This window comes from Mastigoproctus giganteus, chromosome 7, assembly GCF_048544385.1.
Source record: "Mastigoproctus giganteus isolate SK-2022 chromosome 7, ASM4854438v1, whole genome shotgun sequence".
In the NCBI taxonomy this organism is placed as follows: Eukaryota; Metazoa; Arthropoda; class Arachnida; order Uropygi; family Thelyphonidae; genus Mastigoproctus; species Mastigoproctus giganteus.
Window position 1 is genome coordinate 2,518,773 of NC_143581.1, and position 12,870 is coordinate 2,531,642.

Sequence of the window (12,870 nt, forward strand, 5' to 3'; positions counted from 1 at the left end):
TGGCTGGGTCATACAGCGCTTTCGTGCTGATCCGTTTACCATCAGTGCAGAACAGCCGAGAGAAAAACAGCCGGAAAAATGTAGGCTTCATTAAATCTATGGTTAATCTCTACCATAAACAGCAATTTACTGATGCTCACAAACAAACGATTTAATTTCACTCAATCAAGGTTTCTTCTTTCGCCATTATAACTACAGCGCAAGTCATACAGCGTAAAGTGCATGATTAAAGTAGGGAAAAAAAAACGACAGACGGCTCAAAATCACTCATTTGGCTTCCCACTTCCTGATAACGCTATGGAAGAGAAGACGTTCAATCTGTATTCCCAAAAATAAGTCATATCATTTATCTTTTCCTTCTTTCAGTCGTCAAAATAATAAAAAAAAAATCAGTAAAAAAATGCTTAAAATATTCGCAACTTGTTAACCAACCATACCACGATCCACTAACGTTTTGGTAATTTGCTCTTATAGTATCCTTATTGAGAATTACTGCCACGCCACAACATTGAGCAGCAGAACTGGACAACTTTGGCAACAAAAGCAATTATTCAATATTACGTAATTTTGTAATTAAAATTAGACTCGATTCATTTCGAATGATATATGATACATCTTTGTAGGTGCAACCATAAGGGAAAGATCATAGACAAATATATACTCAAGAGTGGTGTTTTGATAATGTATAACAGACTCAAGGACCCCAACTAACTTAGTTACTAGCAAAAAAAAAAAAAAAATTCATCTCATTAAATACATATTTAATAACCATTCCATCAGTATTCAGGGCAAAAATTATACTATTTTGAACTTTAGAGTCCGAGTGCGCCAAATGAATTCATATCTGGCTTAATGTCCAAGTTTGTTGATGATACAAAGGTTGGCAGGGTGCTTAATGACAGTAATGATGGTATGCTACTGCAAAAAAGATCTAGAAAAATTAGACAGATGGCCTGAGAAATGGCAACTGAAGTTTAACATTGACAGAAGCAAGGTACCGCATATGAGTAGTAGTAATTCCAGAGTAACGTGCCAACTTTGTGGTACTACACTCAAGGTACTGTACTGGAAAATGGAAAGGACCTGGTGATAATTGTGCAGTCAGATATAAAGTTCTCTGAGCAGTGCACACAGACTGCCAGCACAGCTCATGGGGTTTTGTCAATGATATACAGGAATTTTGCTAGTAAGGATAAGGAGGTGATTATCCCTTTGTAAAAAGCTATGGTTAGGCAGCATCTTAAGTACTGCATATTAGTCTGAAACTACTGTCATTGTAGGAAGGATGTAGAGCTGCTGGAGGGGGTACAGAGAAGGACAACATTGGGGAGGGGAACTAAGGGGTGCTCTTACCAAGAGAAACTTCAGTTCTTCACGTTGCATCGTCTGCAGACTATGCAACTGCAAGGTGATCTGATTAAGTTGTTTAAGGCTTTGAATGGCTTGAGCAAATTCAGTGCTGATGGGATTCTTCCTCAGACTACGCACATGAGGGAACATAAATTCAAATTGCGGAAGGACGGTTGCAGAATAGATGTGAGGAAGTTTGACTTTAGCCAGCGGGTGGCTTATTGCGGGAACAAACTTCCAGCTATTGTTGAGGAGGCGGGTAGTTTTAATAAATTCAAGGAAGAAGACAACGGAATGGATAGTTGAAATGGGAATTTTTTTTTTTTGATCTGGCTGATCTGTACGCATTCTTTCTTGCACAATTTGCCACTACTAATACTATCTGCTGTGTATATATCACTGGCCATTAATTCATTTTATCACTTGGAACTGTTGTATATTATATATCAGATATATCGTATTATGACAAAGTCAATTTGTTAAACATGAAAATATATTTGTTTCACCAAATCGATCATGATACTTTTTTTTTTTTAGTATAGATGTGGTTGAGAGGATATTAACAGTTATAAATAATGATCCGTACAATAGTTATAGGAAAACTGTTTACAATGCGGATGTGATTGCAACTCTTTATCACTTCACAACTTCTATACTTTATCCATTATTCAAATTTTTTAAAATTATTTTTCATCCATCGTCACTTACCTCTTATCTCCAATTATGAAAGTTTTAAAATTTTTATTTTCACTCCCCCTATGATTCGTCCCCATCTACACGCCATTTTTTATTCCCTAAGCTACACTACTTCACTCCAAAATTCAAATTTTCGGATGTTTATTTTTTTGTCATTAAATCCCCTCCAAACCCTTCCTTCCTTAAGAAAAAAAATAATAATTCGCTAAGGTTTACCTCTCGGTACTAGGTAACAAGATTCTTTACAACAAAGGTAAACTGGGAACCATCCTTCTTACTCTTATAAGGGCATGCTGCACGGTTAGTAATCCAGCCCTTCAGGTTCTTGTGGGCGTCCTTCCGCTCGATCTGGAGGTTATTCGAAGGGCCTTCACTACTGTCTATCAAGGGGCATACCAGCAACCCTTGGACACACTATCGATAACCTGAATGAAATCAGGCAGGAAAAGAAACAAATTGCCACCCCTACTACTTCAGACTTGGGAGGACAGACGGACTGCTACCGACAAGGGCCCAATCACCAAGAAATTTATACCTTGTGTGAATGCCATATTTTCCAAGTCTCCAAATTGGTTCTCTCCTGGTCTTTATCCCACCTACCTTATTACCGTACACGGATCAATAAACCACAATCCATGGGAATTATTGACAACCCCTACTATGTATGTGGTGAAATAGAAGACTGGAACCATCTAATATACACCTGTCAACACTATGAGGACCTCCGCAGCATCCTCGTATACAAGACAACCCTCAAGGAAATGAACACTTATTCATCACAGAAGAAATTAACCCCAGAGGCTCACATCTGGTGAGTACGGGCTTGGCACACACACACACACACAAGGTCCTGAGCTGGATATAATCACTCTTCTCTTTCTTGGTGATTTCCTTCTACTTCTCAGGGCAACTCAGAAATTTTTTTTGGCTGGTGCAGCATAAGCCTCAGGCTTCTTTGTACCATATGGCTTATAATAATAATAATAATCATAACTACTATGAGTTTACCAAGTTTGCACAAGCCCTCTTCACAAGACGGAGCACCCTATTGCCAACGTAGAATAAGAACACTCCAAACATCTGATCCTAACCCAACTGGCCAACCAATTTTAACCTGGATAGGATCAACTCGCCCACGGGCCACCTGATTCATCAGTAGCGACTTACACGCAGTTCTCTTGCTGTCTTATTTATCCTCCTCCCCGGGTTCCCCTTTCACCTGATGGCACTTATTGCTCCATTCATAACCTGGAGGATGCCTTCGCCTACATCCTCCATACCTCTAGCTATATCCTCCTTTCTTGCGTACACTCTGTACTTCCCCGACTCTACCTTTTTTTGTCTCCGTCCAGAAGCTCTGACGACCTTGGCGGAGACAAGCCAGAAAATAATGAGCAGCCTGGCTACCTCCTAGTGGTGTGTGCGGCCAAATGCCAGGACACACAACAGAACCCAACTAATACGAAGTCTTCAACACACAACACTGTTCTGGAATTCAGTGTTCTGTACTTCTTCGCAGAGTTCATATGGCGCAGATGTGGGAACCACAGGAGGCGCCTGACCCTAATACTATGCACACTATGTATTGCCAATGAATAAAGTTGGTTTATAACATATTTCCGCAGACTTTAAAGTACAGCTTATAAGTGTGAGTGGGTGGCCAATTATCCTGAAACGGATGATCGAGAATTTAATTACGCACAGGGCAGAAGCAAATCACGCTATTTGACAGCCTTAAAGAGGTTAACTCACACCTCCAACTGTATTTTCCTTTCTATTAGAACTGCTGACTTTGAGAAGAGACATCCCCTAAGGTTATACGCGATAAACATAAATGGATGCATCACGGGAAAGATAAAAGCTTATATCTTCCCCTCAAAAATTTCAACCGGTATTAAACACTTTCTTCTTCTTTTTTTTTTTTTTTACTTTCTATAGTAATGGGGGGGGGGGGAAGCTGGTTAGCGATTAACTTTTTGAATATCCCAAACAACAATACCGGCTTATTTGCATAACAAAATATTCCACTACTTAACAACTTTTTTTTTTTGTTATTATTATAAACCTGTTCCGTATTCATGAACTTCTACCAGTACGCATCGCAGCACTTTATCAGAACCCCCCTCTTCTCCTCCCTTGCATTATGTAAACTGTGAATGACCCCTACTAGGTAAAAGCGATTCAAATCTATTTCTATTCAAAAAGAATGACTTTCGACAGTCCTAAGAGTTTATATTTTAAACAGAACTTGGCGAAGTGACATCAAGCAATTTTGCAAGCTTAATTGGAATTCCTTCAGCTTGTATAAACTGAAAGTTAAAAAATTAAAATATTATTTACAATTGCTGAACATGGCTAAATTTCTCAATCGAATTAAAGACTTTTTCGACTGAAGAGAAAATAAAAGACAAACCTACATTCCACTCATTTTTCCAGCTACAAACAACATACGCTAGGTGTCGTTCTACTAAATGGTTAATAGCATTAATTGTTTAATAGATTTTTAATACTTGTGCTGGTGTGTATAAAGATTAGCTAAAAATAATTACATTATGAAAATTTCTTACATATGTACACTTTATTCAACTTTAATTAAACCAATTTTAATTTTTAAAACAGATCAAATGAAACGATAATTCATCTTATACAAAACACATTTGTTTCTTATGTATCGTATAGTATTCAAGCACTTCAAATTATATAGCATTAGAAAGAAAGTAAAAAAAAGCGAGTGAGAGATAAGCTACCTGAGAAAATGAACTATGCTAAAACATTAAGCCCTGTTAAGGTTCACAGCTCAACTTTTAACCGTTAAAAATCCAAAAGGAAAGCACAAAATGTCACACGGCGAGCTCACTTACATTTTCTGTTTTGTAGATTGGCATACGTTGCTGCGAGAGAAGGCCACCTGGTGGACATTTTGTCGTATCTCCACATACGAAGATTCACTCCATCTCCAGCTTTAATATTTAATGTAAGTATTGGAATGAGTTTGTCCTCATTTTTTTATAATCCATTTCTTTTAAAAATACAAGAATGCCTTACTTTGAGTGCGGGTACTTATTTATTAAAATGACACCTAAAACGCCCTGTTGTTATATGAAATTCCCAGAGAACGTTATCAGCAACTTTACGAGAAACATAATTGATGATGCACAAGGAACTTTTTTATTTTTATTTTGACAATATAATTAGTTAATCTCAGGGTGCATCAGGAATGACAGAGACATGCTCCATTGAATCACTTCAAATCATATAGCGGAGAATGGTGAAAACAAAAAGAAAAAATTCCAAGAGCACTTTGTTATTATTATTATCTGTTTATTTCTCTTTCGAGACACCCATAAACAACATGTAGCTAGATGGTGTGGTTACATTATTTCAATATTTACATGCATATTTACATGAACTTATTTACAAAATTTGGAGATGAAAAAACACAGAGCATGTGGTTAATAAATTAATTACTAAGTAGTTTTAGTTAATTACTAAAAGCTAAATATTATTATATAAATTATTAAATTAGTGTTCTTATTATATTTGTACCTGCTGGTACACATATAATAAATGTAAGTATTAATTGGAATTCTATCCTATTTCTATCCTATACATTTTGTCTGTACATAGTTTCTCTGGATCTATATTTAAATTATTAAAATAATTCACAGTATTTGCTGGGAAGAATCTACCCAGAGAGTCCAACTGACTCAATTCGCACTTGAGACTTGGTTCTTCCCTGTTTATTCTCGGTCGTATCATCCGACGGCGAGTGATCACGTTTCCCACTTTCGGCGCATCTATTCTCTCCGTTAGTAGCTTTGCCAGAGTTAGGATGTTTCTGGTTATGATGATATACTTCCAGGGTGTGATGTCAAGATTGGAAAACAAGACCGCTCTTTAAATGGTAAACGGTTTCCCGGCGATCTTATTTACTCCATCTCAGGAGTCAGTATTCTACTCCTAAGAAGGCCTTGATGTTGTTCTCGGGGGCCGATGACCAGATAGTCGATGCGTACAACGGAATCGGCGTAACGCATTTAAGGATCTATTGAATCATGAGGGCTTCGAAGACCGGTGAGTTCTTGTCTACTGCTCCAGAGTGCTGCGTATGTCTTTTTTCTAATGTGTTTGAAGCGAGGTATGAAGTTTAATTTTCCATCCCACTTAAGGCCAAGGTCGACATGTCCGGGGGATTTTTGGACTCTGGTATTGTTCATAAAGATCGTAATTTCGTTTTTCTTCTTTTTGTTGGCGAAGGTCATTTGGGCAGTTTTCTTTTCATTAAGTTTCAGGCTAATGTAATGTAGATATTCTTCTAGCTTCCTGATTGTCTTGTTTGCTTCCTCGGATAGACGAAGTGCAGTTTCTTATTCTTTAGAGATAACAAAAAATTTCAAATCGTCTGCATATGTAATGAATTGTTCACAGTTTTGAGCTAAAAATGGGGCTAGTGCTATTGCGAAGGTCCTTGAGTCCTTGAGGTTGGTCCTTGAGGTTGTCACAGACATTCTCTCAGATATGCCAGACAAGCTGTTCTTGCTACCTGGGAGTCTAAAACGCTGATGGAACTGATATTCTGGGTGACACTTAAGTCAAGTGGACCCAATTTCGGCGAAGTCCGGACGGTCTATGACAGCCAAATCCTCTGCTTGCACCTTCACGATGGTGGGACTGTTAGTATTCCTGGGTATAACCTCCATGCACAAGTACATGGTGGGTGACCACCCAGGTATGTACCAACGTAAGCAGGGGTCGAGGTGTGCCGCCCACACCACATGGAGGAACGCCGCCCCTCTATGTTACCAGGCAGTACTAGGTGGTAGATGACTCTCATCAACCGGTGAAATACCACCACTTTGCTTATTGGAGGCTTGAAGTGGTGGAACCCATGTTTAGTCTCTACAGCTAAGTTCCGGTCAACCCTTCCCCATCTCTTCCATCAAGCAGTATGATTGATGACTTTTGAGGTTATGATGAACATCCAGGCAAGATCCAATCTTCCTTACATTTCGAGGGTACAGCTCTAAAACGGTTTTCGCAGGCCGGCCGCTAGTTAGTACACCGGACCGAACCTATTGGTAACTCTCTAGGAGGCTTCCGGATCAGCTAGTGTATAATCTTGCTACCTCTACTCTGCCAGGTAGTGACTGGAGGGAGTCCGAGTAGTGTGTATGCGGGGAGCATTGTCGAGGCCACGTTATGTCAAGGATCTGGGTATATTCTTACCACATGTACGCCATATCCAAAAATTTCATTACTTCATACAGCATGTCACACCCACTTTTTCTTACTATTGAATACACCATGAATTGTCAAAATAATAGAGCAAGCTTATCTGCGAAAAGACCTAAACCTCCCAAGGACTTCCTAATTCATTTCACAAATATACGTGGTCTCAATTCCAATCTCAACGATGTCCATTTCCACTTGCAGTCTTCCAAACCCCATGTACTTTTTCTGACTGAATCTCAGTTATCAGTTGATTCAACTACTGCTCATCTCAGATGTCCAAATTATTTGCTGTATGATTCCTTTCGCCTCAAAGGTGGTACTTATGCATATGTCCGTTCTGATATTCCCTGTCAGAGACTTGGAAATTTAGAATCTCCTCTCTTTGATCTTCTCTGGCTTAAAATCTCTCTACCTCATTGTGTCAAATTCATCTGTTGTCTCTACCGTTCTCCCAACTCCACTAATCACTTGGAGCTCTTTGACTTCCTCTCTTTGCAACTTGACTTTCTCCAGTCCAACTTTCCTAACAGTGAGGTAATTTTCCTTGGTGATTTTAACGTTCACAACTCCAGCTGGCTTCCGTTTTCTAGTTACACCGACCCAGCAGGTCGAGATGCTGAGGCTTTTGCAATTACTAACGACCTAGCACAGATTGTTCATTTACCTACAAGAATACCGGACAATCCTAATCATACAGCCAATACGCTTGATCTTTTTCTCACAAACAACCCTTCTAAGTACACGGTCGAAGTGAGAGGTCCTTTAGGCACTTCAGATCACAACTTGGTGATTGTCTCTTCTCCAATGGAACCTTTATCTCATGGCTATTCCCAACCTCGTATTGTTTGGCATTACAAGAATGCAAAATGGGATGACCTGCGAGACTTCTTTTCTTCTTTTCCTTGGTCTGATTACTGTTTCAAAACTTCTGATGTCAACGTTTGCTCAGATCGTGTCAGTGAAATTATTCTTGCAGGAATGGAATCCTTTATCCCACACTCCACTTTAAAATCTCGTCCTTTATCTAAACCTTGGTTCTCCAACAAATGTGCTAAGGCTGTCCAAGAGAAGAATGTTGCATATCGTAATTGGCTTGTTTCTAATTCTTCAGTTTCATTTTCTGCCTACACCAAAGCTCGCAACAATTGTAAAGCAGTTATTAATCAGTCCAAACTAGAGTTTGAACAGGCTAAGAGTAGAAAACTTGCTTCTTGCCCTAATGGTAGCCGAGCATTCTGGTCTCTTGCCAAAGCTATTGGCCGCAACTTTTGCCCATCTCTGCTCCCACCTCTGTCCAAACCAGATGGTTCTGTTGTCACTTCAGCCAAGGATAAAGCTGACCTGTTAGCATCCCATTTTTCTTCCAGCTCATGTATTAATGATCTTGGTAAAACACCTCCCACCATTCCTAACACGCTCCATTCAATGCCTTCTGTGGTCTTCCGTCAAAAGTCTTCCGACAAGTCTGCTGACGAGGCTACTAGAGACGGTCGTTTTCAAAGCCGCTAAGTGGATTTTTGTTAATTATTGATTTGAAATTATTGTTTTTCTAAAACTTTTGATTTAAATTTAGTAGTATAACATTATTTTGTGATTTTCTGATTAATTTGGTGTATTTATTCTTTACTCGGCCTTGTAATTGCATAAAAGTATCGGTAAAGGTTTCCACGTGTTTCAACTCCGCTAACCGTTCGTAATTTTCCCGCCTTTGTGATACGATATACCGTACTAGATAGCGTTAGTTGAACTTCGTTAGCAGTTAAATTGTACGTTTAAATAAATACATATAACGACTTAGATTACAAACGTAATATAATTAATTTTATTTAACATAATTAATTATACATATAACCACTTAGGTTACGTAACATAAATAATTAGTAAAAACAAATAATTAATACATAACTTGATACGAAAGTTATATAAAGGGATTTCGCAGATAACACTCGTTACTGAAACGTAAATATTCCGTAGATAACACTCGTTACTGAAACATAAATATAGCGTTATAACTGTGTTCGGCAACCCGGTTTAGGATTTAAATTTTGTACAGAAATTGAAATTTTATTGAAAGTAAATCTAAATCATGACTCAAACCAGAGCAGCAAAGCAAAGGGCTCAAGCTAATGGGAATGCTGTGGCCCAGGGGAGAACTGAGGGGGGCAGTTGTCCTCTGAATCACAGCCTTGTAAGATGCACTATTTGCTTGATGTTTGCGGAGCAGTCAAGTATGGGACATGATACTGCCATGGGGGATGTCTTTGTGTGTGTGCGATGCAAGGAGTGTAAGGAGATAAGGCGACAACTCAGCGTTGTTATGGGCCTATATGAGAGCTTGAAGGATAGGGTGGATGCCCTCGAAGGATTACAAGTGAGGGGCCCATCAAGCTCTCAGCTGCCCACACCAATGCCAGAGCTTGCACTTGGTCATCGCGGAACACAGCGGCAACCCCCAAGGCAGAATGCGCTGGTCCCAAAGGAACTAGTAGTTGTTGGTGACTCTATTGTCAGGGAAACGGGAAACATGCTTTGTAAAAAGGATAGGTGGAATAGGACCAGGGTATGTCTGCCAGGGGCAAAGGTTGATGACGTTGTAGAGCGGATATCATCTTTTAAGGGCACAAAAGGTGATATAGTTGTACACGTTGGCACTAATGACATTAAGAGTAGGAGACCGGCGGAATTACTTGACAAGTACAGGTCACTGATGAAAAAAAGCCGTGAATTAGGGTTGAAATTGAAAGTGTCTGCAATTCTGCCCAGACACGATAGGAGGGAGTATATGATGAGAGCCCTGTCAATCAATTCGGCCCTGGAAAGATTGTGCAGGGCTCAAGGGGTAGAATTTTTTTCAGCCTGGTCTGTACTTGTTAACAGGAGAGACTGCTTCTACAGGGATGGGATACACTTAAATAGAAAGGGTGCAAGAATGTTTGCTGATGCTATCGAGGCAATGTTAGGTGGGTCGGAAAACTGCTAGATTGGGGGGATACAAGGACTAATAGATTAACAGTAGCCACTGGCAGAGGTGAAAGTGATTCTTGCACTGCTTCTATTGGAATGAGCCGCAGCCTGGAAAATAAGATGCAGGATATTTCAGAGACTGCTGGGAATCATTGGGGTACAAGTAAACACATGGGTTGTGTTAGGGTAGCTAAGAAAAAGAACAGGTGCATGTATACTTGTGTGTACACCAATGCTAGGAGTTTAGTAAATAAATTTGATGAATTTGAGGTATTGCTCAAAACATCAAAGGCAGATATTGTGGGGATTTCAGAGACGTGGTGTCACACAGATATAAGAAATGCAGAACTGGAATTTGGGGAGTACAATGTGTACAGAAAGGATAGACAGGATAGGAAGGGAGGAGGGGTTATGCTATTAATTAAGAAACACATAAAATCCAAGGAAGTGAAGCCAGTCGACATCGCTGGACAGTGCAGTGTCGAGTCAGTTTGGTGTGACATAAGCATTGGGAGATCAAAATTGAGAGTAGGAGTGTGCTATAGGCCTAATGACTCTGATGAGTATAATAAGAAACTGTTCGGAGAAATAGAGTGGGCCAGTAAATCAGAGAGTCTTATAATGGGGGATTTTAATTTCCCAGATATTGACTGGAATTTGGGGGCTGGTCACTCACACAGTAGCAAGGCTTTTGTGGATTTATTGGATGATTGTTTTCTACATCAGCATGTTCGGGAGGCAACTAGAGGGAGTAATACTCTTGATTTGATTATCAGTAGTGATTCTTCATGCATTCAGAATCTGCAGATAAATGAACCACTTGGTGGCAGTGATCACAGTGTGCTGAAGTGGGAGTTACTCAAAGAGGTAACTACCATTAGGGGTAAAGGGAAGGGGTATTGCTTTCGTAAAGGCGACTACAATGGACTGAGACAGTATTTAAATTCTATACAGTGGGATCAACTGATGATATTGCCAACAGCAAATTCAAAATGGGAAGCATTCAAAGAACTTATCGTGGAAGCTACTAGGCTTTACATACCAACTAAGAAATATTGTTCAAGGTTTAGGCCTAAATGGTTGTCAGATGAACTAATGAGGCATATGGCAGAGAAGAAAAATGCATGGGATACATACAAATTAACACGTGACACGGATGCCTATGATAGATACAAGTTGATCTGTAACCAAGTTACAAAGGAGGTTAGGCAGGCGAAGGCAGATTACGAGAGATCCTTGGCAAGGGATGCGAAGAAAAACAGCAAAGAGTTCTTTACTTATGTAAACTCTAGAAGGAAGGGGATGAATCAGATTGGTCCACTTGAGATCGATGGGTCAACTGTTGATGACCCTGCTCGGGTAGCTAACAAACTAAATGAATATTTTGCATCGACATTCACACATGAGGAGTTATTCAGCGAGGGGAATGCCAGAGGTGTATTCAACTCTAGCAGTAAGCTAGAGAATCTTGTAATAACTGAGAGCAAAGTGGAGGAGAAATTGTTGAAGATAAACACAAGAAAGGCACCTGGGGTGGATGGTATCTATCCAGTTATATTAAAGGAGGCAGCAAAGGAGGTAAGCAAACCCTTAGCCATAATTATGAGAGCTTCCTTGGACTCAGGGGAGGTACCCATTGACTGGAGATGTGCAAATGTGACCCCAATTCACAAAGGGGGATCAAAGGCTGACACAAGTAATTATAGACCTGTGAGTTTAACTTCTGTTCCCGGAAAATTAATGGAGGCACTGTTGAAAGAAGCACTGCAGGATCATCTAGACAAGACTTCAGTTATAGCTAGGACACAGCATGGTTTTGTTAAGGGGAAGTCTTGCCTGACCAATTTGATTGGATACTATGATGCAGTCACAAAAGAACTGGATGCAGGGAATAACTTTGATATTATATACTTGGATCTTAGAAAGGCTTTTGATACTGTTGCACATGGAAGACTGCTGCACAAATTGGAGCAGTGTGGCATTGGAGGCAAGTTGCTGCTATGGATAAAGGGGTGGTTGAGGGGGAGAAGACAGAGAGTGGTAATCAATGGACACTGCTCATCGTGGACTAATGTTATTAGTGGAGTCCCTCAGGGTTCAGTATTGGGGCCTTTATTGTTTTCTGTATTTATAAATGATATTGATGATGGTATATCAGGCTTAATGTCCAAGTTTGCAGACGATACAAAGGTTGGCAGGGTTGTCAAGGACACTACTGACACTATGCTGCTGCAACAGGATTTGGAAAGGTTGAGCAGATGGGCTTCGAGGTGGCAAATGAAGTTTAACATTGACAAATGTAAAGTACTACATATGGGAAACAGCAACCCCAGAGCAACGTATCAACTCTGTGGTACTACACTGACAGTGGTAGAGAATGAAAGGGACCTGGGGGTGGTGGTGCAGGCAGATATGAAGTTCTCTGAGCAGTGCAGACGAGCTGCAAGAGTAGCTCATGGTGTATTGTCAATGATATATAGAAATTTTTCTAGCAGGGATAAGGAGGTGATTATTCCCTTGTATAAGGCAATGGTCAGGCCACACCTAGAGTACTGTATACAGGCCTGGAGGCCTCATTTCAGGAAGGATGTAGAGCTGCTGGAACGAGTACAGAGAAGGGCAACTAGA

The 12,870-nt window shown here is 40.0% G+C and overlaps 1 protein-coding gene across 6 annotated transcripts in view; it reads left to right on the forward strand.

The window, feature by feature from the left end:
- sbm (L-type amino acid transporter sobremesa) overlaps positions 1–12,870 on the forward strand; it is a 195,680-nt gene that overhangs the window by 152,631 nt on the left and 30,179 nt on the right. For all 6 annotated transcript variants that reach the window (XM_090377501.1, XM_090377498.1, XM_090377503.1 and 3 more), the window contains one exon: positions 4,924–5,020. In XM_090377501.1, the coding sequence (XP_090233627.1) occupies positions 4,924–5,020 (97 nt within the window). The remainder of the gene's footprint in view (positions 1–4,923; positions 5,021–12,870) is intronic.